Source organism: Anser cygnoides, chromosome 1 (genome assembly GCF_040182565.1).
Source record: "Anser cygnoides isolate HZ-2024a breed goose chromosome 1, Taihu_goose_T2T_genome, whole genome shotgun sequence".
Classification (NCBI taxonomy): Eukaryota; Metazoa; Chordata; class Aves; order Anseriformes; family Anatidae; genus Anser; species Anser cygnoides.
The window spans coordinates 8,718,143-8,745,525 of NC_089873.1; the positions used below are offsets into that span (position 1 = coordinate 8,718,143).

Consider the following 27,383-nt stretch of genomic DNA (forward strand, 5'->3'; position numbering starts at 1 on the left):
TAGTTTTCCAGAAAACTAGCTTGTCTGTCTAATCTGTTAAGCTGCTCCAACCAGCTGGAAAGTGCTATACACTTTCATGTCATTCTCCCATTCTGTTTATTTTACTCATTAATGAGAATCTTCTCAGAGAGGCTTAGATATAATCAAAATATTATGATCTCCTCACCTTCAAAGTTTGGCAGGGCATAAAGCACAGGCCAGTTTAACTAACCTGCCAAAGAATAGATTATCTGTGGTAGATAGATAGTGTCAAGTTGCTGTTACTAAACAATTCCCTGCATGTGAGTGACAGGAGAGAAATAATAATATAATTATAGAAATAAACATGCAGAAAATTAGGATATATTTGTAAACATAAAAAGCTCATCTAGTGGTTGCACGACCTAATCATTTCCTATGAGTGCCACTTGAAAACCTACTTGCATATTCAAAATAAACTTTTAAATGAGGACTTAATGATAAGATGACAACACATTTCGTGAGCCCAGCTTCTGAGAATACTGAAGGTCACCAAAAGTGCCAATCTATCCTTTTTTTTTTTCTTTTTTTTTTTCAAGATGACAGCAGCTTCAGACATAGAATTTTTCTTAATTCATTGCTCACATAAGCACTGAACAGTTCTACATTTCCTACATAACAATGCATAGGATTTTTCTACTGAATATTAATTACAATTTTACTGAGTGCTACATTGGTATAATGATTCATCATTAAAATATACACTGGAAGAGTCTAAATATGAGAAGTGCCATACAAAAATAAATTAAAGCAATATATATATTTATATAGCTCCTTCTCTGGAGGCAACTAGGAAATTAACTATATTAATGAATGACAACGAAAAGACAAAGCACTGTAGCAAACTCAGTCCTGCTGTATATACACACAGCCCCACTGATGACCAAATCTGTTTTATCCAGAGCCGTTATTTAGTTTGTGGGATCTCCATCCTCACACTACATTCTTTGCTTCTGCTTCACCTAAAGCAGCTCCATTGCTTTCACTAAATGGAGCATATCATTTTCTTAAAGTGCCTGACTGTAAAAAAACAACAAACTCTGAACATAGCATGAAGAACACAGCTTCCTATTCTAATTCATGCCTTTGATTTCACAAGCCCTATTTCTGTCAATAATCACATTTAGAGTACATCCATTTTAATTCCCCAAAGCACCACATTTATATAAGTGAACAGACTCGTATTACCCAAACAGGGACTTGATTTGGCTCCATGATTCAGCTGACATAACACACTTGACTACAGTCCTTGAGAAAGTACAGCAGGTGGATTGTGCTGTGTCTGGGAATCCAGGATCTTTGAGCCCACGATTCAGACTCAAACAGCAAAACTATAAATGTGAAATTTTTGCATTCAAACCAAGTTCTTTGGGACCTGTCTATACCTGAGATTTGTCTCCTTTGAGCTCTAATCCAGAATCAAGTTTCGCTCAGATTTTCAAGAAACAACATGGATCAGTACTTAAAAGTGCAGGTATCCTGGTATCCCAGAATTCCTACAATGGTTCAGTATCAGTGTTAAAAGAAAAAATGACTGGAGGCTTCAATGGCCTGTCCCTGAGCTTTCATTCCCCAGCTATCATCATTAAGTTCCTGTTTAGTACACTGAAGCTCCTCCCTGGGCCATTTGCTTGTACATCTAAAAATTTATAAAGGATCAAAATAAGTTTAAGAATTTCTTCTGTTTCAATAGGTTGTGCGTAAATATAAACATGATTTTTTTTTCTAGTTCTAATTATAAAACAGTCTTGCCACAATTGCATGTTTTCATTATTGATCTTGATTTCATCGGCATCATACTTTATCACTAATTCACAGATGTTGTTATAACTGTTATTTTCTACTATTTTGAAAAATTTGAAATTATGCCTATTTCTTCCTTTGTGTCCAAAAAAGTTTCTTTAAACTCAGAAGCATCTGTATCAGATATATGTGAAGGAAATTTATTCAGAGTATCAGGAAGAGACAGTTTTGAAAATACTCCTCAAATTGTTTGAGTGTTTGTAAAAGCCTTCACATTCCCACAGTTGGTCCCTCCAGAAGATGGCCCTTTCTTTGTTCATGTGTAAAGAATTTTCTACCCTCATATAGACGTGAATAAAATTGATGTGGAAGTAATTGAGATTCTTCTACTCATTTTATAAAGAGTTGGATTAGAATTGTGATCCACTTCTGGTTCTTCACAGCTTGTAGGAAAAACAGAATGAGCAGGAAACATTAAAAATCACAATATTTCACTGAAAACTCTCCATGTATTGAATAAAATTCAACCTTACTTTGAATCTCTCAGTAGATTCTTCTGGAATGGAATTGCTGTGTTTGCATCAGGGTTGCATAGGAAAGGCACTCAGATAAATTACCATACTTTAACAGCTGCATGCAAAACAAAAATAAAATTTCTGTTACCATTAATCCTGATAGCTGAAGTAACTGAAGCATGGAACCAGAGTTAGAAAAGGGATACACAGTAGAAAATAAAATATATCAATATATATGAATTTAAATATAGGAAAGGGTGAAAACATAAGGTTAATAAAGACAATGTGACATTCCTCTCTCTCCAATTTAGAGTAAATAAAGCAACCCCACTTTATTTTCCAAAAAATCATTCAAACTACACCACAAGTAAAATGACACCCTATTGTGTCGTACAGCTTTCAACATGGACATGAAGTTATGTGTGTTTTGCTTGGCACAGTTGATTTTTCTCCTCACATCCCAACAACCATGTCCCAAACCTTATCTTTCTCTGTCAGAATCCCCTGCAAATCATTGGTTTTCAGTTGAAGGGTGTATTTGAAATCTTTTCTTCACTTCTTATTCCAGGCATCTGAAAGAATGTAGTATGTTTTTGGAGCACAAGGGAAGTGTTGTTTTCATCTCTCTTGCTGTCTAAACCTAGAAACCACTATCATGTTTAAAGAAAAGTTGGAATATTTCCCTTCACATTATTCTACTTCTGAGTTCAAAACAAGTGTAAAGATAGAGAATATATCACTCAAGATATACAAGTATTAATATTCACAGATTTTATACCTTCCAGAAATAATGTGGCCCCTATTTTTGATCTTCTCCTGCTGCAGCCTTCTGGTAGGGAGCAGTGGGAGCGGCTGTACCAACAGCAGGTACAGTCCCTCAGAAAAGCATAGCAGATCTGAGGACCATCAAGGAAGTCTGCTGTGGCAAGGTCAAGCTAGTCAAGTCAGTAAAGCAAGGTCAGGATCAGCAAGGGAGGAATGTGCATAACTTTAGTGAAGCTCAGACAAGGACAAAGGCCAAGGATATGTCTGATGTGTCTCTGGGATTGAGGAGGCTCCAGGTGAGGCTTCTCGCTGTCGTCTCACACACTGTGCTGATCCAGTGAAAGCCTGATCCAAAGTTACATGGCTATACCCATATCAGAGCTGAACACAAGCAGCTAAATCCCTAGGATGGAGGGAACAGGTTGCAGACCTTCTTGATGTACTTGAAACCTTGGCACCTTCTTGGTCACCATAATGATTACTTATCTTTCAATGCACCCTCTTCAAAATGTCCACAGAATGGATGCTGCCTGGAAAAGAAGCCTCCATATACCTCAAAGGGGATGGGAAAGTATTGGTTCTGCACACTTGGGTGGCTGTGGAACAGTTCTATGAGCTGTGTTGCAGGCTTTTATGGATTTTTTCATGTCTGCAATGATAGTACAGAAAAGATGAGATTAGGCTCTAAAAGTCATGCTCAGACAACCTAATATCCTCTTAGAATGAGCTCAAGCATCTGCCGTGCTATCAAAACTCAAAAGAAAAGTTATACAGAATCTCTATTTCCATGGTGTGAGAAACACTCAGTAGCCAATAACTTAGGCTCAGGCGAGGATCTCAGTGAAGTAGTAATTTATTCGCGATTGCAATGGCGGGCGCCCCACAAGCAGGAGAGCGCGCCTACTAGTTCCAAAAATACAGTTTATATACTTTTTGATGACAGGACCCTCCCCTGTTTCCCCACTGGAGTGGGTAATCCAGGTTCACAATCTATCTGATGCTTCACAGACAATGCCTGGCCTTCAGTTGCCGGCCTGTTTTTGAGATGGTAATGTTTTCTCCCCTTATCTGGCTTGACTTAACATAGTGATTTTCACCTGATTGCTCTAAGGAGTCTGGTTGTCTGCATTTTAGGAGGACACCTGCTGAGCTTTCTTATCACTGTAAGCATATCTCAATACCACATTCCTTCCTTCTATACAATGTAACACTGCAAAAACAACATTTCTATTCCCACAATTCCCCCCTTTTCTCTTTTTATAATTTGTTGATTTTTGCAAAATTTTTCTCTAAGATGTAATCTGGTAGATGTCTTCCTCTTCTTTACTTTCTTTGCTTTCCATTTCCTCTAATATCATCATCTTATCTGAGTAGGGTGGTGGATCCATGGTCATTTGTTTCAAAAGTGCAGTTTCAATTAACCGCTGGACAAGTCCCCTTACACAGGGGATAATGCGACAACCAATGGCTGTCAAAACTCCTGCTACTACAATCAAGGATGTAAATATGGACACTACCATCCCTTTCCATTTACCAAACCAAGATTCCAACCATCCTGTGATGGAAGTGTCTGCTCCTGAGTTTTCTGCCAATTCATTGGCAAGGGTGGTAAGCCCTTGCAATGCTCTAGTTACTGTGCCATCCGGGGCAGTATTGTTAGGGATAAAAGTACAACAACGGTTGCCCAGCATCATGCACACACCACCTCTCTCCGCAAGATCTAATGTTATTCTGTTTTCCCAAGCCATTTTGCTGGTGGCATCTAGTTGTTCAGCGATTCCTCTTATCGCATCCCTTGTATAATTTATGAATCTCTGCTGATTATAGTAAATATAAGTAATCCAATCCACATTCTTATTGATTGTTACCCACCAGAACAGTGACTCAAACCCTGCAGCAATTTGATTCCTGGCTTCCTGTTCATCGGGAACTCCTCTAGGCACCCCAATAGAATCTACGTATGCTCTATCATCAAATGATACTCCTAAGCTTCTTTTACTTCTTCTGGGTATTTGTGATGTTTCTCTTTCAAATGCCAGGGTGAAGGGTATAGCTAATTGAACAAGTGCACAAGTGCCTCCCCAGTTAGATGGTAGGGTGGACCGTAAGATCTTCCCTCCACAGTACCACCAGAGATCTGCCCTGGGGATCTCAAATCTTGAATAGTTTCCCATCAAGTCCTCGGTAGCATTCAAGGTCCTCGTGCACAAGGCAAATTCTCCCAGATGCCAGGTAGCACTCACACCCTGCCGTGAGAGGCAAGCTGTATGGTTACCTATAGCTGTGGAGAATACAGGGGGAGCCCTGATACTGCTATCATGCAAGGAAGGGAATAGCAAAGAGAGAGACTTACAGGCCTCATTTCCCCAGGCAGTCTTTTCTTGGTACAATGCAATCATACATCGCATTCCCTGGGAATCCTTGGTCCACCCCAATGGGCAGGGCACTATCTGGGCAATCGGTCATCCCGAGGCACAAGCATAGCAATTGCTATGGTTGAGACTCTGGACAGTATATTTGACCCATTCTATCCAGGCATTCACAACCCCATACCCTGTTTCAATCTCAAATGTTTGAACTGCCGCATTTCAAAGAGAGCCTCCTGTTTTCTCTCCTGTTTTCTCCTTGAGTTTCTCCCTTTCTCTGATGGCAATAGAGGATTGTTTCCATACAGCTATTCTCAATCTGGCTGTTGGGCCTCTCCCAGTTATTTGTTGTCTCTGCTCAGTTGTCATTGGGCATTTAAATCTCCACAAGCTAACACCTCACAAACATCAAACATGACAGATTGTGGTACATAACCCTCTGTCACATTCACCCATATTTTTATGGGGTATCCCATCTTACTATTATCTGGTCATGCCTTTTCCAAGTTGCCAATTGACCAAGGCTTTCTCTGAGGCCTATAATCACTAAAAAACAAAATTAATAATTGATTTTTCCCTGTCATTATTTTTAAACCTTAGGTTTCCAAATAATTATCAATACAAAGAATAAGATATACACTACTACCATAACAAACCCCCCTTGGGAACACTTCAATTCACTATAGGCCAGTCCTTTCTCTCAATCACAAGTCACACTCATTAGTTACCTGTGAAAATAAAAGGTTAGTTTACAATCGCAAGCTCTTATCCCGCTCAGAGTCCACTATGAGATTTTTCTCTTCGATTTCAGCTTCCAACAAGTCTTCTGTAGGAACAGCTTCCCAGGTACTAGGGTCGACGGATGCCTTCACTCGAGTATAGTGAGTCCAACCTTTTTCCGCAGTTCCTATGGCTGTTTCAGTGGTTAGTAGTACTTGGAAGTGTCCTTCCCATTCGGGCCGGAGTTGATCCTTTCCAGGTCTGAATCAGGACCCAATTTCCCACGGGTCCTGAGAAATGACAAAGAAGAGGACAACCCCAGAACACAGTTCTTAAGAAAACTCTCTTGTTTCGAATTGTGGTATCTCATCCCTTCTGCCCAGACAGGGTAATCCGAACAGCATCTCATACGGTGAAATTCCTATATTGTTTCTTGGTGCTGTTTGAACCTGGAGGAGTGCTAAAAGTAAACATTTTACCCAAGGAAGTTGGGTTTTTAACACTAATTTAGTTAATTGCTTCTTTAATGTCTGGTTCATTCGCTTTGCCTTCCCAGAAGAGGAGGGGTGCCAGGGGGTGTGAAAAGCCCACTCAATCTCTAAGGCCTGCATTAACCCTTGCAGTACTTGTGAAGTGAAATTATTTCCTTGATCTGAATCAATGTTTTCAGCTATCCCATATCTAGGGACTATTTGCTCCGGTGATACCTTAGCCACCGTGTTTGCAGTGGCAGATAAGAGGGGAAAGCTTACACCCATCCAGTCACGTGGCCAATTAGGACAAACAAGTACTTAAATCTCCCTCCTTTACGTAACTCAGTAAAGTCTACCTGTATACTTTGTAAAGGTCGAATCCCTGGCTCCCGTCCCCCTCTAGGTTAGTTACAAATGACCTTTTTATTTGCTTTTTGACATATGGTACATCCTCTGCATATTTGCTTCACTAAAGTGTATATTCCTACACAGACATACTTTCTTAGCACAACATCACACATTGCTTGCATCTCCCAATGACTCTCTTGATGTAAAACATCATATTTGCCTCATTGGTGCTTTATTCAGCATTTCTCTCCCATCAGGGAGTATCCATTTTCCCTCAGGCTTCGTGGCTCCTGATTCCTTACAGAAATCTCTCTTAAAAACTTTTTAGTTCTTTCTTAGTTTTCAACAATTCCCTGAATCCTCTCTGGATTTATTCTCAGTTTTCCCTCAGACATTAGATGCCTTAAATACCTGACTTCTCTTTCTACGTATTGTAATTTATTTTTCAATACTCCCAAGCCCTGCTTTCCCAGAAAGTTGAATAGCTTGTTAGTAGCTTCCTTCACAACTGTTTTCTCCTGTCCTGACAATAAACAATCATACACATTTTGTAACAGAAATTCCTCCTTGGGAGGTTGGAATTGCTCCAAAATCTGTTCTAGAACTTTGCCCAAATTAATCAGAGGCCCTGTAAACCCCTGAGGTAAAACTGTCCATATGTATTGTTGCTTCCGCCCCCACTTCAGAGTCTTTCCAGTCAGAGGTGAATATATCTTTGCTCTCAGGGCCTGAGAGCACTCCATTAATACCACTGTTAGTCCAGTCTAACAATTTACTATTTGAATGCCCAATTTCATCATCAAATCCCTTCCCAACAAGTTAGTCCCTGCCTTGGGTACATACAATAATTGCCCAGAGATCATTTTATCCCCTAGTCTCAGCTTGGTACCCCCCAAAGGTGGCACTGTTACCCCAGCCCCTTCTACCCCCATCACTTGTTAGGGTTTCATTAGTTAATTTAATCCCTGATACTTTACAGGCCAGTAATGACCTAGCTGCCCCTGTGTATTGTGTTTGATGGCAAGGTTCGGGAGGGGGCTGCAGTGGCAGCCCCCACGAGGAGAATCCAGAAACCACCCCGTAGCAGATAAGGGACAATTTCATCCGGCCCCAGAGGGGCCCACCGCTGCCCAGAGCCAAGCCATGAGCAACACAGTCCGTGCCTCTGTGAGAGCACATCCACGAAAACAAACAAACAAACAAAAACCTGCTGCTCAACAGCAGCTGGGAGAGCGAGGAGTGAGAAACCTCCCCGCAGACACCAAAGTCAGCACAGACGGAGGGGGTGGAGGCGCTCCAGGCGCCGGAGCCGAAGCCCCCTGCGGCCTGTGGAGAGGCCCCTGGTGGAGCAGGCTGCCCCCCCCCCCCCCCGCCCCCCCCTTCTCAATACTTGGGAAACTGACCAAACACCACAGCAAATATACCAAAACTTCTAGACTGTTACTTAGATAATGCCTACATCCTCTTTCCCTGCTCATTCAACTTTCCCAACTCATTCAAAAAAACAGCTCTGTCAAACATTACATACCACACCTTTAACACCTTCAATAACTCTTCTTAACACTTCTTCCTATCTTTCTCCAGCCTGTACTTTCTCCAAAGTCTCAGTCATTAGCCAACTTAATTCCATACCTTTCTCCCTCATCCCATTTTCCTTCTCTCCTCCTTCTTCCACTCAGGATATTCCTACCTGAAGTGGCCAGCCTGCCCACACTTAAAACATCCTATCAAAGCCTGTCCCTGCTAAGATTCAGGCCGCAACACGGGTAGCTTTCCTTGCCTGCCATTCCTTCATCTCTCTTCCCCTCTTTTCCATCCTGGCCCTGACTCCCCCTGAAGATTTTCTTCCTCTTTCTCCAACCCTCTGCCTGACTACCTGCTACACTGTCAATACCATTAGTTTCACTCTCTGCTGTTCCTTCTCATCTCCCCTCTTGACACACACGTTCAGGGCCTCCCACAGGAGGGCCCCCAGTGACTGTTCACTACATCCCCCCCACCTTCTGGAGCATTTTCTGTGCATCTTGCCAGGCTTCAATCACAAAATGAACTTTCAAGAGCCCTTGGGATACCGGGTCCTCAGGATTCATCCCCAAGTACTTTCTCATTCTGACCCCAAGTCTCTCATATGATTTCTGTGTTGCACACTATTATTCTTCCAGCCAGGATCGGCAAGTGGTTATTTCTGCCCTGCCGGTATTACCCCTGGTCCTGGAGGATGAGTTCTTTCCCATTTTTGTATTGCAGCTCTCCTCCTGATCATTCACATTTCTTTCCCTGTAAACAACATATTTATATACATAATTCCCCCTCCCCAAGAGTATAAGTCAGGTCCTAGGAAACTCCTAACCTCTCTGCTGGTAAGGAGGGGGGGAAGTTCACTTAAGAGGATACACAGATAGTGTTAGTGCTGTTAGTATCAGGGAAGGCAAAATTCTCAGTACCTCTTCTACCTTGTTCTAATTCTTTTACCAATTTGGGGTACCTCCTGTTCCCAGAGCTAATGTTATCTATAGTTCCTGTCTCTTCTTTCGGAGGAACTGCTACAGCAGCCGCTGCTGCTGCAGCAACTTGGGGGTTATAAGGAGGAGGTAAGTTATCCAGAAGGTCCCATTTATCACTTGTCTCTTCCTTTTTCTTTCCCTCTTTATTCTGATTTTTGCTCAAATTCAAATTTATTCCTTGTATCCAACAAGCTGCATACTCCGATTCTTCTTCCGAAAATGGAAATTTGTTATTAACATAAAAATTTAAGGCCTGACATACCCAATCTTTGTCAGACCCGTATTTTGGCCAAAATACTGCAGTTCCTTTAATTGGTTCTTTCGTCCAGACTGATACACAATATTTAACCATTTTCTTCCTATCTTTTTCCTTAGTTTTGGGGTTATTCTTCCAATTTCTCAACATCCTTCCTAAAGGACAGTCGGGAGGCACTCCCCCAGGGATATCTCCCTGTCCCTTGGAACTCATATTTCCCATTTTTCTTATCCTGGAAAATGGGGGTGTACTGCCAAGCACTTCCCCGTGCAAGGGCTACCGCACACCTATAAGTTACCAGATTCCCTAGTGTACTTCCGAGCACTACCCCGTGCAAGGATTACCGCACACCAAATTTCCCTGGTGTACTGCCAAGCACTACCCCGTGCAAGGCTTACCGCACACCAAAATTCCCTGGTGTACTCCGAGCACTACCCCGTGCAAGGATTACCGCACACCAAATTTCCCTGGTGTACTCCAAGCACTACCCCGTGCAAGGATTACCGCACACCAAATTTCCCTGGTGTACTGCCAAGCACTACCCCGTGCAAGGCTTACCGCACACCAAATTTCCCTGGTGTACTCCAAGCACTACCCCGTGCAAGGATTACCGCACACCAAATTTCCCTGGTGTACTGCCAAGCACTACCCCGTGCAAGGCTTACCGCACACCAAATTTCCCTGGTGTACTCCAAGCACTACCCCGTGCAAGGATTACCGCACACCAAATTTCCCTGGTGTACTCCAAGCACTACCCCGTGCAAGGATTACCGCACACCAAATTTCCCTGGTGTACTGCCAAGCACTACCCCGTGCAAGGCTTACCGCACACCAAATTTCCCTGGTGTACTCCAAGCACTACCCCGTGCAAGGATTACCGCACACCAAATTTCCCTGGTGTACTCCAAGCACTACCCCGTGCAAGGATTACCGCACACCAAATTTCCCTGGTGTACTGCCAAGCACTACCCCGTGCAAGGCTTACCGCACACCAAATTTCCCTGGTGTACTCCAAGCACTACCCCGTGCAAGGATTACCGCACACCAAATTTCCCTGGTGTACTCCAAGCACTACCCCGTGCAAGGATTACCGCACACCAAATTTCCCTGGTGTACTGCCAAGCACTACCCCGTGCAAGGCTTACCGCACACCAAATTTCCCTGGTGTACTCCAAGCACTACCCCGTGCAAGGATTACCGCACACCAAATTTCCCTGGTGTACTCCAAGCACTACCCCGTGCAAGGATTACCGCACACCAAATTTCCCTGGTGTACTGCCAAGCACTACCCCGTGCAAGGCTTACCGCACACCAAATTTCCCTGGTGTACTCCAAGCACTACCCCGTGCAAGGATTACCGCACACCAAATTTCCCTGGTGTACTCCAAGCACTACCCCGTGCAAGGATTACCGCACACCAAATTTCCCTGGTGTACTCCAAGCACTACCCCGTGCAAGGATTACCGCACACCAAATTTCCCTGGTGTACTGCCAAGCACTACCCCGTGCAAGGCTTACCGCACACCAAATTTCCCTGGTGTACTCCAAGCACTACCCCGTGCAAGGATTACCGCACACCAAATTTCCCTGGTGTACTCCAAGCACTACCCCGTGCAAGGATTACCGCACACCAAATTTCCCTGGTGTACTGCCAAGCACTACCCCGTGCAAGGCTTACCGCACACCAAATTTCCCTGGTGTACTCCAAGCACTACCCCGTGCAAGGATTACCGCACACCAAATTTCCCGAGACCCTTTCTTTCTCTCCCTTATCTCACGCTTCGTCCGTCTCCGGCCGCGCCCCTCGCGGAGCTACGGAACCGCGGATCAGGACTCCACACTCGCTTCGTACAAAAGTACGTCTCAATCACACATCACACATCACACAGAGTCTCACCCGACCCCCGAGGCAATACTTAATATTTCTTACCTTGGTCTGTGCACAGAGTTACCGGATCAATTCTTAAAACCCTGAGTGCCTACCTTCTTCCTTTTCCCCACTACTTCACGGATCCTGCCTCTTTAATCAGTCTCGGGCCCTCTGTCAGCTCTCCGCAGAACCGCCACCGTCGATGCACAGGACCGCTGAAATCAGCGGGGCATGCCTTCCTGCTGCTGCGGCGGTGGGGCTCCCCGGTAGGTGACCGGATCCCGGACGAGCCCCCAATTGTGAGAAACACTCAGTAGCCAATAACTTAGGCTCAGGCGAGGATCTCAGTGAAGTAGTAATTTATTCGCGATTGCAATGGCGGGCGCCCCACAAGCAGGAGAGCGCGCCTACTAGTTCCAAAAATACAGTTTATATACTTTTTGATGACAGGACCCTCCCCTGTTTCCCCACTGGAGTGGGTAATCCAGGTTCACAATCTATCTGATGCTTCACAGACAATGCCTGGCCTTCAGTTGCCGGCCTGTTTTTGAGATGGTAATGTTTTCTCCCCTTATCTGGCTTGACTTAACATAGTGATTTTCACCTGATTGCTCTAAGGAGTCTGGTTGTCTGCATTTTAGGAGGACACCTGCTGAGCTTTCTTATCACTGTAAGCATATCTCAATACCACATTCCTTCCTTCTATACAATGTAACACTGCAAAAACAACATTTCTATTCCCACAATGGGCATCACATCTTATACACTTAGAGAAGAAGAACAGGATCTGTTACTGAGCTGCTTATCATAAGTGATCCACTTACTAAGTCACAGTTAGGAATTATTTGTCACTTTGTTGGACCTTGATGTCATTGTAAATTCTTACCTCCAATTTAATAAGAGATTTAGACAGATCCTTGTAGAACCAATCTGTGGAACTCCTTGTTATAAATATTAATGTACAAATATTATTATTTAAAAACTAACAAAGTTATCACAAATAGGAAAAAAAGGCTGGTCTGTATCCCTAAAATCTCTTCCCATTTCAACATTTGTGTACTCTAATCAACTTACAGGCAAATGAAATGAGATCTACCCAGTGATTATTCATGTAATAATTTGCCCTTTTCTAAATGTTTCTTTTCATCCAGTTCAGTACTAAAAGTATGCTTAAACCATCAGTACTGTTTTTGTGCTTGTATAGTATTGCAGTACTGGTGGTCATGCTCCGGATTTCTCTGCTAGGCTTCAGCCATATGTAGAAACCAACAATACTGAAAGAGACTTGTCAATGTAATTGGTCTGCCACTAATGAATGTTACAATAAAATGAAACTAAAGATTAAGTAAAAAGGGATGGTTATTGTAATGATGGCTAAGTGTTGGACATCTTCAGTATAGTTTTTGAGATAGTGAGTTCTGGCAAAGAAACTCATGGGATTTTGTGTTTTTTTCAAATGAAGGATAACAGCACTGGATACAGTTGCTTTATTTGAATGATTCTCCTTGTGCCTTAAAACAATATTTGGTGTCACAATATGTTTATTTCAACTTCATTAATTGCACACAAACATTTCTGTTTGGTCATATTGGAAAAATAAGACTGCTGGGAATATTGCATGTATGCTCATTTCTTCTTCCAATTTCTTATGTGCTTGAGGCAAATGATTTTCCAAGAACCTCGTCTGTGATTAAAGATGTAATAATTCTTCCCAGAAAAAGCTATAACACTATCCAACAGTATCACATTCCCACTTTTAATTAAAGTTCTGTACTTTTGTTACTCATTCACAGTAACCAACATACATATATTTCTGTATAATTATACCACAGGTTCATTAGATTGTGCATATATGTGTTTGCCATTTGAAACACACATCCTCTCAAGCCTGACAAGTCATTTTAATGAAACAAAAGTAGTCTTAATATATGAAACATAGTAACCTATGGGTAAAAGCAGTTGAACATTTTAGGGAAATTGGACTTTATGGAGACAATCATCTTTCCACACTAATTACAGAACACAAATGTTCATAATATAAATGTAGGAAATGTACAGTAACAACTGGGATACAAATTATTTTACAGACAATGCTGAAATTCTGCTCCTGATATTATGCAATGCAAATTACATTCAGTTTGAATAGTGTTACCTTGGGACGTCACAATGGGAATTAACATGACTTTTTAGCAGAAAAATTCCCACAATTGGCAATAGAAAGCAAAAGCGTAAATTTTAGTGACTAAAGCCTAGAATTTATGAGAAAATTTACATGATACCTAAACCACAAACTCTAATTTAAACTGTCCTGTGCAGCAGGCTGCATCTCTCAGGGCACATCTATGACCAGATACAGTTTGCCCCAATTTAAACATTTAACTGAGACATTTAAGACAGGAATTGTGGTCATTGTAGACTGTTTTCCCCATTGTAAACTCATTTCCCCAAAAAGTGACCTAATGATCTATAACTGATATTGCAAGCACTATCTACTCCTCTTGCTGAAAAGATATCACTGTACACAGAGGAATGCAATATTCAGAGATGAAGAGAAGAGAAAAATAAGTCTGGTTTTAACCTAGCTATGTCAACCTCAACCTGGGCTGTGTTGGGGAAAATTCCTTGAACTCAAAACCAGGGATTTACAGAATCTCACTGCCACCCGACCCCATCCATCTTTAACACATAATTCAGTTATGAATCTGGCACTGAAATACCCATCTGGGTTGTGTGCTTTCATCAGTACCATGCAAGGCCCTATTGCCAAATTAGAGGAAAATGGGAGAATAATAACAACAAACAACAAGAACAAGAACAAGAACAATAATAATAATAATAATAATAATAATAATAATGTGAAGGAGTATCTAGGGAACACTTCATTCAGAGCAGAAACTTGAGATAAAACTTGTTATAATGTCTGGAAAGCAGGAACAGAACAGTTTTTGCTTTAGGAACTTTTCAGGACATACCAACAGCTATTTGCTGTCCCCTCAAAACAGTAAAGGATGCTAGAGCAAAGCTTTAAGTATGAACTTAATAATGAATTTCATTTTTGAGATTTGAATTATTACTTTTGCTGAAAAGAGAGTTTTTAAGTAAACATATCTTTTTTAATTTCAAAACCTTTTGATAAAACTGATTCTGAGTGCTGTTTCACCTTCTAAGACATCTCTGTCCATTAAGGGCAGTGGTCTTTAAAAGCAGGAAATTAAAACTCTTACAAAGTAATCAGAACATTTTCACACATTCCCCAGGATTTCTTAGAAGTATCTTAACTGAGCTGAATAAACTACTCTGAACACTGGAACTCATGGATCTAAAGAAATGTCTCTTAGGTAGTAGCTAATATTAGCCAAGAAAGCTTTGTGGCATTCTTATATTTGAACCATGAGTGTTCCAAAATAGTTCATAACAGCTGCCTAGAACTATAACATCCACCAAATGGGTCAGCTTTTGTAAAATGAATGATGACATAATGGTAAACTAAATATTCCACTTCCACAGCTTTATGTGAAAAGCAAAGAGCTATAAATCTGTCATATATTTCCAGTTACTTAACATTTATTCTTCCTTCCATAATCAAGAATTGCACCAATAATAAAGAAATCTGTTTATTCTGTTGTTGTTTCATGGCATCCTCATGATGTGAAACATGAGCAAACAAACAAGGTTTCATTGTCAAAAACAAGGTTTCCAACATCTCTTTAAGCATCCCCTTGTGTATGCATTTTGGTTGAATAAAACCATCTTGTAAATTGCTTTTGTTACAAGGCTAACATGTAAAACTCAACAGAAAGTATATTTTAATCAAAGCAAAATATAATTCCTATCTGATTGTGCTGTCATTCTAAAATATCATTTCAATCGTGCTCTGCGGAATCTCTGCAAGCCTTTTCATTCTATCTGAATATAAGCCATAGAAATTAAAATAATAAGCAGTTGATTAGCTGGTGTTTCAGCATGGTAGCAAGTGAATACTGAATCAATATGGAATTCTCATGTTTCATGTTATCAGCTTTGCTGATTTTTTATTAAAAAAAAAAACATGAAAGTTGTGAAAACAGATTCAATAAGATAGAAGCACAGATGTTTTATGTTTGTCTTGCAGATTTTTCAGATATGGAAGAAATCACTAAATACAGTTCAGAAGAACATTCATAACAGTATGGATTTTTTCAAGCTGCCAGTCATCTGAAATTTTCACAAGGACACTTTTTGGAGGCTAAAGACTTTTAGGCAAAAAAAAAAAAAATAGAAAAAAAAAGGAAAAAGAGAGAGAGTACGTTTTTAATTGTTTCTAAACAGTGTTAGAGTCAAGGGTACTTTATTTTTAGTCTACTTGTAGGCTTAGATTGATCTTATCAAGCTTCAGCAGTCTAAAATATATGCATGAAGTTTCCATCAGCAGAGTAGGCTTGTTCAATAGCTCAGAGAAAGAAATAGGGTCCTCCATTTGGAGATTCATCCTATAAGCTTTCAAAACTTGGGTAGGTGACTAATAAAGCTGTAATTCAGTGATGGTGCTGAGACATGACAAAACACTATCTAGCTCTCCCTCAGACAGGGATATTTCATAAGGTAGATTGACTTCATTAAGAATACAAGTTGTCATTTTATTTTCTCTTTAACTTCGTAAGTATTAATATTAAAGTCTTTGTTCTTCCAAATCTGCTTGTTGAGAACTTCACAAAGTCATATATATTGTGTTAACAAGCCATCTGACCTCTAAAATATGTGCCTATGTAGTCTAATAACATTAAAGAAAGGGATTCAAATACAAGTGATAGGCTGTTTTATGTCCATACAGAGAGAGAATCTAGTCATTAGGGATGTAGGATATGGGCAAAGACACAAGTCTGTGTAGGTCTGGATTAGAAAACAGCTTCCAATTGCTTCTGTGTTTGGTGCTGTGGAATTTATTAGCTTTGTTCTTGTAAAGTCTTAGGAGAACTGGTAGGGAAGAAATATAAAACTGTTTGAACTCACAGCAATACCAGGACCAGGTGCACAGAATTAAACTAAGACTTTTTAAAAGTTCATATCCAGCAAACCCTATGCATATAACTCTGATCTATCCTTCCTTCCCTGGATAAAATTTCAATGAAAGGAAAAAATAAAAATAAAAAATAAAAGAAAATGATACAGTGTGTCAAACAGAAGGTTTGTAATTTTCCCTTCTGTATTTGACATTTAAATTGGATGGACATGGGCCAAAGACTGGAAGAGTAGAAGTTACATGGGACAACTTAATATTCATTGGCACTGAGCTTTTTGTTCATGCTGGCTTGCTTAGCTCCTGCTGTTGTTATGGAAAGTTCTAGATAACCTGCTACAACACTTATGTACTTTAGCAAACTCAACTATGTTTACTGAAACAAAATAATAACTTTCTTATAATAATGGCTTTTTTAACTATAATTTTCTTGCTGTAGCAAACAAAGCTATTTGAATGTTCTAGCTTGTGTTGCAACTTGAAACCACAGAAACATGGCAAAAGAATATATATATGCATATATATTTTTTTTTCTTTTTTTTTTCTTTTTTTCTGCCCAACTATAGTATTTTGATCTCTTACCACCATTACTCCAACTGGATGCTTAATATAGCATTTCCACATCTTATATCAATTACTAAAATAAAAATACTCTGTGTTTCTTTTTCTGTCTGCAAAAGCTTAACTTTGTAAAGGCTAACTAATACTTTCCTATTATAAAGGTGAAAATATCTTCCATGTAAAGAACTGGAGTAGCTATAGTTGGACCCCTTGATTCATTTTTGCAGTTTGCTTCTGATCATGTGACTGAGCGTAAGTATATATGTATACGTTTATATTGATCCTCTAGTTTTCAATGATGTTAAGTATTGTGACCATGGTTAGACTTATATGATGGAAACACCGAGCAAAGAAAGAAACATATTAGCTTACTTTCTTTTTTTTTTTTTAATTTTATTTTTTTCTGCACTAACCAAACAAGTAGGAAAACATTTTATTTTGGTTGATTGGTTGGTTGGTTGGTTGGTTTGGTTTGTTTTTCTGGAAACTAAAATATATATATATATATATATATATCACTATTTGCAGACTGGCTACTTGGGGTGGGAGTCAGTGACAAATTCAGACACCTAACTGGAACGTTACAGCTAGACATTTATAAATGACTGAGGTATTTAAGATGCTGTTGGAGTCCCTGCTGATCTAGTGAATAATCACAACAGCTGAAAAGGAAAGGATGTCATATATTAGCCACCTACATAGTTCTCTGTGCTCAGTTGACTTTATTGAACACAGGTGGTACATTTGCTTACAAATGAATGTCTGATGCTATATTAGACAGCATAGGGTATCTGAGATAAATGCATAGAACTTGCAGATAGACACAGGACCTATACGAGACCAATGCCCTCCTTGAGTGGCAGCCAGAGTTCAGAAGAAAAAATCTGAAATAAAATGGCACTGTCACTGTATTTTTAGGCAGAGGAATCTCTCCTTAGAGCTAAACTGACTATGATAGGAGTGCAGATACCTAGAGTACATGAAGGAAGCTAAATTTAGGAACCTGAAACATTTGGAGCTGAATCCCACATTTTGGGCTCAATTTGATTGCACAGTTATACATATTAGTGCCATTGGACGTATCCTCAGATACGCTCATGGTGAGGTAAGAGTAATGACACCTGATTTACTGTCAACCCTGCATGCTTTTGGAGCAAGTTTTGGAAACTATATGAGTTAGCCTAGAGCATCTCTAATTGTATTAAATGCATTTGCCAGCAGAGGAATTGAGCCTTTTGTGGTAAAACTCTTGGGGCAAGACTCGTTTGCTTAAATATTGGTTACTTCAAAAGCTATCAAACATTCTACCTGACTCACAGCTACCTCTCCAGAAAAGTGTGGAAGTACCTACAGGTTTTATATCAGAGCAGCCAGACTCGTACCTGAACCTGTATACTTAGAAAATTGATTCTCTGTAGTTTGCAAGACCATAAAAATCTGCCTCAGGCATTAACAGCAGTGGATGCATGTGTTACAGGAGCGTCACAAAGATGGGAAGTTCAAGGCTATTTGCTGCCTATGAGAACAGTCTTTTATTGTGTTAAAGGAGCACCTCAACAATGAGCCATATGAATTTTCTTGGTGAGAGCAGCAGAGCTCCCAAACCTCTCTCGCCTTCCATTTAATATCCACTGGAGTAGCTGAGGTGCTGAATGCTAGGACTGCACTAGAGCAAGAAGGTGGCTGTGATCCTGGCAACATCAAATTTACTGAATACCTGCAATAGGCCCATTATGGAACTACTGAAAGTTATAATATCTGGATTTTCCCTAGCACAGAAATAATATTCTTGTCCTACTTCTTCCACTTGTTAAAACATAGAACACCACTGGGATAGGCTATTGAAAGTTAATACTTTCAGCAGAAGCTTGTTGCAAAGAAGAAAGTAATGTACTATTCTTCATTTCTATTCATCTATTGAGAAGTAATAGGCTTACTTTGCAGTGAGAGACATTTAGACACAGAAATCCTTCTGCCACAAAGACAGATCATCTATGCAGGAAAGGGTGATGAAGATTATAGTATCTCTGTCCTTGGGCGAGATGCACATGGACACCAGGTCTAATTAGGCGATCAGCTTCTTTTTTTAGTCCTATATTTTTATGCTATCAAAAAATTTGTGAGTATTACTCAAGAGAAAAACATCATAGACTATCAGTGTAGAGAGGGCCAGAAACAGTGTCTGATTCAGCATATTCATTTAATCTGTTGCCTTTTTTTCACTCCTTTTTTTTTTTTTTTTTTTTTTTTTTTTTACCCCACCTCTATAGAATGGAACTGGAGAGGACATAGGACTAGACTAGACTAAACTAGACTAGACTAGACCAGACCAGACCAGACTTGATTAGACTAGACTAGACTAGACTAGACTAGACTAGACTAGACTAGTTCAGCCGGAAGGGACCTACAAAGATCATCAAGTCCAACTGCTTGACCACTTCAGGGCTAACCAAAAGTTAAAGCATATTCTTAAGGTTATTGTTAAATGTCTCTTGAACACTGACAGGCATAGAGCATCAACCACCTTGCTAGGAAGCCTGTTGCAGTGCTTGACCACCCTCACAATAATAATAATAATAATAAAAATCCAAATATCCAGTCTTAACCTGCCCTGTTGCAGCTTTGTGCCATTTCCACACTTCCTGTCATCATTTATGAGGGAGAAGGGACCAGCTCCTCCCTTTCCATTTCCCCTCCTCAGGAAGTTGTAGAGAACAATGAAGTACCACTTGGATTTCCCTTAATAAGATTTTTTCTCACCTCTTATATGTCATCTTCATTCCCAACTTTTATTGGCTGACTTCACTGTTGTTTTTCATGCATCTTTACTCTCTTTCTACGCTATCTCCTGTCCCAGATATCTTGTCAGTAGTGATACAAGGCAGAGACAGTTATGCAGTTATTTAGATGTACCGGCACGTGAAAATAACAGCACCACCTTAGCTACTGTTAATACTTTTCTCCCTTTTCCACCTTTGCTGCAGACACATCAGCACTCTCTTGCTATTCTTTCTCAGTGTTGCCTCCATCCATTGCAATGCTGCAAACTGCAAACCCCTGAACTGAGGGTTCAGAGCTGTGAGATCAGGACCTTGAGGTCCCATGATGCTGGCCTACCTCACACAGGAGTGTTATCTGGAGGGGTGTTGTCAGGTTCTGGACCACAAAGTGGTAGGCATCATACAAAGAAATGCAGCTCTCCAACCACATAAAATGATTTTATTTTATTCATTCTGTCTATCAGGCTTATCCCATATTTGAATTATTAACCAGATATTTCTGGAAGAGTGCCGACTGACGTAAGCCAAATGATCATCAAGGAGTATGCAAAAAATGAGACAGCATGTGTAGCTATGGGACAGTGCTTGAACCTATTTGGTTTGTTACCATAGATACACCTCCACAGACCAAGGAAGCAATGTACCCTTTTTAGTTTCATGGTAAAACATAATAACTGAAGCAAACTCACAGACTGGCCTTTCAAATCAGTGTTATTTTGCTGGGGGAAAATCAACTGGTTCAATCAAACCGCAGTGAGGTTGATTTTGTTTGGGTTTCTTTCTTGTCTACTGCCAAGTTAGGGAGGACAGGGAAAAAGGGAAAGCAGACTGCTTTTTCAAAGAAGAAAGCAAGATTTAAAAAAAAAAATACCTTCAGAAAAAAAAAAGTATTTAGTCTTCAGTAAGGATCAAATGAAAAACGATCAAATGAAATTTTTCTTTCATCCTTTCTTGTGACTGAAATTATTTGCTGAAGCAGTATTCACTGATTTAATTGCTCCTAAATTACATTCATAGCAATTATTCTATTGGTCTAAAAAAGCCAACAGAAATTGGCCCAGTTTTAACCATTGAAGATTACCATTGACTTGTCTTTTGCGAAATCATTCTCTTGAGGTCCCGTGGTTTTCTGTGGTAATGTTGCAGTGTCTGGTGTATGTGGGAATCCAGGTATTAAGACTCCAGTTATGCCAAAATTCCAAAAAAAAATTGATCTTTTATTTTTAACTCATTATGGGTGCATTTTCATATTAACAATATTTATTTTTATTTTTCATTGACTTTACTTTTTGTGTACAGACTATATTCCTCAAAAATGGATACTAACAGCTATTCCAAGGACCAGTTTAATCAGATATTAGGAAATATGAAGTTCTCATCCCATCTGCTTCACTGGAAACTTCTGCAAATCCTCTTCCCTGAAATAATTTTGTCTAGGAATTGTGGCTTGTTATATTTTAATTTAAGTTCTTTTTAGTACTCTTTGGGGCCAAATCACTGACATATCTGATAAGTTTCCCTGGTATTTGCAGTGGACATGTACATAATCTTATTTTACTTGGGATAAATGCTATGTTATTTATTGCTGTTTCTAAAGAATTCTAGGTGCTCAGAGTTAAGTCATGTAAAAACAAAACAGAAGAAATGAAAACATTTAAATCTTGCGAATGTGTTTCTGTCATAGAGAAAGATGAGACAAAAGATTCGAAAAACAGTCAAGCTTTTTGTTTTGTTTTGTTTTGTTCTTTTTGGTTATTATTATTATTTTCCTTCAATTCTGTAATATTCAGTTTAATTTAGAATGATCCCTGGCTCAGTAGTCTGGACATGCTACGGGATCAGTGCTACATAGGTTCACAAACATTATTTTTAATTTCATTTCAAACAGTCTAGAGATATATGTTAATAATTATACTCTGATTAAAAGATTTTCTGAAAAACATAATTGATTCAAACACTTTTCTATCAATTTAATTTAATTTAATTTAATTTAATTTTACTTTATTTTATTTTATTTTATTTTATTTTACTTTATTTTATTTTATTTTATTTTTTATATTATTATCTTTAGTATCGTGATCAGTCCTTCTACACTAGGCCAAGCAACATGAAAATCCAGAAATCATCTCATTTTAATTTGGTCATCCTTAAAACCTGACTTGTCTGCCAAAAAAAAAAAAATAAATTATATATATATATATGTATATATATATATATAAAATGATTAACCATCTGATATGTTGAAGTACTCAGTTCTGAAGCTCTCCGGAAACTCACAGAACATTTCACAGGAGCCTCTGGGGTGTTTGTGCTGGTGATGACACTCCTATTATTTGTAGTGGTCCTTGTTTGATCACACCTCTGATAGTTTTCTGGAAGCCTACTTGAGCAAATCACGGTAACTTTTTGCACCCTCTGCACCTGTTGTGTTAGTTATAAGTGGTAGAAGTCAATCTGCAGTATAAATCAGCTCAGTGCATTTAATAACAGAGAGGGAAATTCCCAGAAACAGACCAGATCTATTACTGTCACAGTCTTCCACCATGTTAGTGTCACATCCTGACATATTTTTCATATATATTCACTTACTCTGTTTCCTTTTTTTGGTTCTGTTCAACAGCCAGTGGTTACGTTAGGACTTGAGAACACAAAATGGAGAGTGGAAGCAATGGGGAAAAATAGACTCTCACAAGCAATTAAGCTCCTTCAGAACAGCAGAAAGAAAAAGAAAAAAGTTTGGGCTCCAATCTCTTGTACAGACTTGTTGAGTTTCCTGCTTTGCACATGAGATCCATAGATCCATATAATTTCTGTCCCCTGTGAAAAGAAAAATCTCAAGCATTCAAGTAGTGCATACTAATGTTAATCCTCCTCTGCAAGCCCATATGTTAGATATAGTTGAGGGTTTTTTGGTTTTTAATTCCTTAAATTTCTGCATACTTGATGTTGGGTATGATGGTGCAGGAGAGAAGTAGCAATATGCCTTTAACACAGCACTTCCTCTTCCCTCCCACATGTAGGAACTTTATTCCCTACCAGAAAAGAAGGCATGGAGCAACTACACGAGAAAAAGAACAAACTTGAAATGTCACTTTCTCTTAGCCTATGTCCAACTCCATACCAAAGATTTGCCTTGGCCAAGTGCTTTGAACACAGTTCAATCTATTCTTGTGCATCTATTCTTGTCTCAGAGTTCTTCAAGTAATACGACTGAGACCATAATGCTTATAAGAAACCAGGTATAAACAAACAATTGCAGTGGTAGTGCAAGAAATATCTGGGTCTCCCTTGCCAAAACATAAGATTTTTTAGCACATTCCACGCTCTTGACCAATCTGGGAGAGCACAGCAGAGTCGCTTATATGACCAGAGCAGGCTGTAAGCTACAGCTGGTCTAGTAGAATATGGACCCTGGCATAGACTGATCATCCTTTAAACTGTGTCTAGGTTTCCTCTCAAGAAAACTTGATTCATTCATGAGCATTTGCATGCTCATATGAGGTGTTTGGATGTTAACATGACAAGGATCTAGAGTGGAAAGAGAGAAATTCCTTAGAAATCCCTTAGCAGTGTAGATGCACCTTTACTGTCCACTTAAAAAAAAAAAAAAAAAAGAAAGAAAAAAGGATACATTACAGCCACCTTGTTTTAATATAATTGAAACAAAAAAAAAAAACACAAAGAACTGGAATTCACTAAGCATATGTCATGACATTTCTGTGGCTGAAAAATATTATTACATTTGTAAAACAGCTAACACCAAAGGATAGTAGGTTTTAATTAGTATAATTCATTTGTCCAGTAGTGTCTGCGTGTGAACAAGCTGAAAATCATGTTCTAAAAGGTTCAGACAAGGACTGTGCAATGCACTATATGTGTGTCATTTCAACAGAAACCTCTCCTAGGATTTCCCTCTAGCTACATCTTGTTGCTCTAGTCATTACTTTTTACAATGTAAGGTTTCATTACAGGAGGGAAACGGTGACTTTTTGTGTGTGTGTGTGTGTGGTTGGTTTTTTAACCCTCTCATGGAAATGACAACTAAATATTTAGCCAAAATAATTTAAGTTATACTCACACCTACTTTATAAAAGTAGATGATTACAGAAAAGAGTTCGTCAGTAGGACAAACTCAGGTCACTCACTCACTGTATACAACAATATGGGCATCTCTTTTAAATATTCCTGTTTTGCTTCAATAGCTATACTTTATATCAGGGTTTTTGTGCAAGAGTATTGATAATATTTTTTCTAGCAGCTCTGAGAGCCTGAAGTAAAGATGCATGTGACCTAACTGTTTCTTTGTGTACATCAGATAACAATGTATTTGTTTTGGAAGAAAAAAAAAAAAGAAAAAAGAAAGTATATTAATTGGGATAAGGCCACTCTACATCAAGATATAGGTTTGTATATAGAAGTAGCTTGTTGCCACTGCTTGTGTAAGCTGTGGGACAGAGCAGATATCAATAAATCAATCTCAGCCTTGTCTGTGGTCTTGTGTAGAGCTAGAAAATCTAGTCAGATGCATCTCTGATGCATCCCAGGTACCTCCCGGAGTGTGTTTGAATTCAGTCAGACTGTGGTTAAAAGGTAATATAAAGCATTCCTTCACTAACAGACATTTAACCACTATATAATACTTTTGTCCCAGAGGGCATCTTGGCAAAATGCTATTAATAAAGGAGTATAGCAAAGCGGAGAACTTCCCTGCACAGCTTCTGAATGCTGGCTGGCGTTACACAGTTGTAACTGGAGCTGTTCGAAAATGTTGTGGTACAATTCCATTCCTTTAGAATGTTAAATCTGAAATCTTCTGGTCACAACGTTTGGTGAACATCTTCCACCAAATGCAGTGTTTTGAATTCTGGCCATCTTCTTGAGCCAGTAGCTGAGAGAGCTACATGAGTGGAAGCCTCTGCCAGGGAAATGATGTCACTGGACATATCGCATCTTGGGTCTGCAGCAATGTGCTATGGAAAGTGCAATGGACAAGAGGGGCTCCAGAGGCTCCAGTGACAGGGACACACCAGCTGGGGAATGCTTAGGCACAGACAATTATAGACAGTTGTCAAAGGCAACAAATAAGAGAATAACATCATCAGCTCCAAGGAAAAACCTAGAGCTCACTGTGTGGTATGTTTTTCTTCCGCTGTCCTGCTGGGAGAGGGTGTAGGTAAGACTGCAGCTAGACAGAAGTTTGGGCACCTTCTTCTATTTGGAGAGGAGCCTGTACTTTGTGAGCATGTAAATCTTTGTATTTTTAGTAGGATTCTTCTCAGAATAAAGGATTTATCTGTCATTTAGTCACCACTAAACAGCTTACATCCCATCTTTCAATCACCTCTTGCTCAAGGGCATCAAGTAGAGAACTTGCTTGCATTGCAGCTATTGCTACAGCCATCTTCCTCAGGTGACAGATACTGATCCTCCAGCGCACTCAGATTTGTTGGGGTTAGCAAAGGTAGAAAAAGGGCAGAAAATTCCCTGGCACCACTATGCCTGTAACTCGATTGAGACTTTCTGTCACTGCTACAAAATGCATTTTTCTGCAGTTAGAATAAGGGCACCGCTGTGAAAGAAAATATAGACAATAAAGTATATAATGCCATCAATGAACAACTTGACAAAAAAGGCATACCAAGCTCCTTTCTACTTCAGAAGGCTTAGATTCCTAATTCCATGAAGCTTTGCTTGCTCCTACTCTGATTGCCATGGTTGGGTGGTATACACTTCAGGAGTTTTATGTTATAGATTTAGAAAGGACTATTGTTTTTTTTCCAAATGTAATTTTCTGGATTGTATAGAGTAGTGAACCTCCCTCAGTTATTTTTACATTGTAATTTCTATATTAGCTACAGCATGCATATTTCTTATACATTAAAAATTTCATGTGTTAGATAAATTGATGTCAGATATTTCAGTGAGCTGCTGCAGTGGTTAATTGCTTATACTGCTACAAATGCATACCTGTGTGAATTTCTAGCCTAAATTTGCCTGGGGTTTGTTTCTGTCTATTAGATCTCATACATTCTGTTTCTGATGTGTTAAACACGTTTTGTCAGAAGTCGCTCCCTCTATTGCACCTTGTAATACTGGTTCTCAAGATAAGAACATACCAGAGGAAAAGGACTTTTTAACTATTTGAGGTACGGGTGCCTATTTTGTACTCTGAGTCTGAGTTCCTTGCCTTCTTTCAGAAATCTGAAAGCTGTCTAGCCAAATCTGTCCATGAACAAGAGCTTCATGAGTGTAGTGAACTTCCACCACAACACAGGGGCAAAAAAGTAGATGGGAAGGTTAACTCTCTGGAGATGTTTGTCTTTCCTCGTCATTTGTAAAGGGAGAATAGTGAACTAGTGAGACTAGACAGCCTTTAGAAGTCTGAAGTTAAGTGGGATGGATCCCTCTTTACGTGATACAGATTGTTCAAAAAGACAGCTAGTACTTAGATACCACAGTGATTGGCACTCTCAGCTGAAAACATAGGGAACAGGTCCAGCATGCCATAAAACCTTGCTTTCTGGCTGTGGGCTGTGATATTTTAAAGTGCCAGCATTGTACGTGCAACAGGGAAACCCGTGGGAACTCAGAAATTTCTTACTGCAGCATAAATGAGTGATCCATGGGTAACTTGCCATTGCTAACGTTCATTTAACTTTTCATGCCAGGTCTGTTCAGGCCCATAGAGCAGTCAGAAGACCTTGATTCAGCCGAACTGTAGCACTCATGGAGCAAACCCACTGTATTGCAGAGACTGGCCACAACCACCGAGGGATGTGTGCCCACGCATGGCTGGCTACATGAAAATGAGACATTGGCAGTGGCAGGCTGAAGGCCCAGATGTGCGTCTGCATACCCTAGGGAGTCTAAGATAGGAACGGAAGGAAGGGGACTCGATGCAAACCACAAAACCAGGAGGTGACTTCATCATGTTTACAGAGGACAGTGAATGATTTGTTAGAAAAACAAGGCAGACATACTATAAGTAGTTTCCAATGTTGTATATGGTGAGCATTAGGAGAGAAAGTGATAAGGGATAAGATGTGATAAGGGGCTCTGTCTTGGCATTTGATAACATCTCACTGTGTCTTTCTATGTCTCTTAGAACAACAAATAATGACCCTGATTTTCTTTTTAACGGATCTGTCCAAGATCAGTCTTCAGTGAAGCATTGTCTGTTTTGGAATGACCAGGGATGTGCAGGGCAGGGTGGAGTTCAGAAAACAGTGGATAGCTGAAAGGAAGTGCCTGATGCCAAAGCCTTGAAAAAGCAAGCCAAAAGCTTGATGGAGCCTGGCCATAGCTAGAGAGAATCTGCCCATTGTCACCACCTGTAACTAATTTAAATTCTGAAGGCCTGCTGGGACCTCAAGGCAACCCATCAGCCATAGCTTGACCATTTTAGTCACAGAAAAGCTGTCCTTCTTGTAGGTGCTTTGCAACCTTTAAAGTGAAAACTTCAAAGTAG

The 27,383-nt window shown here is 39.8% G+C and overlaps 1 protein-coding gene across 1 annotated transcript; it reads right to left on the reverse strand.

The window, feature by feature from the left end:
- Positions 1-3,878: 3,878 nt before the first annotated feature.
- Positions 3,879-10,116, reverse strand: LOC136786730 (endogenous retrovirus group FC1 Env polyprotein-like). Its single transcript, XM_066981394.1, has one exon. The coding sequence runs from the start codon at positions 5,447-5,449 to the stop codon at positions 4,331-4,333; it is 1,119 nt and encodes a 372-aa protein (XP_066837495.1). The 5' UTR covers positions 5,450-10,116; the 3' UTR covers positions 3,879-4,330.
- Between the last annotated feature and the right edge of the window lie 17,267 nt (positions 10,117-27,383).

Bases quoted from the DNA above. Each gene is read 5' to 3' on its own strand.
- LOC136786730 (XM_066981394.1), bottom strand. From the start codon at position 5,449: ATGCGATGTATGATTGCATTGTACCAAGAAAAGACTGCCTGGGGAAAT.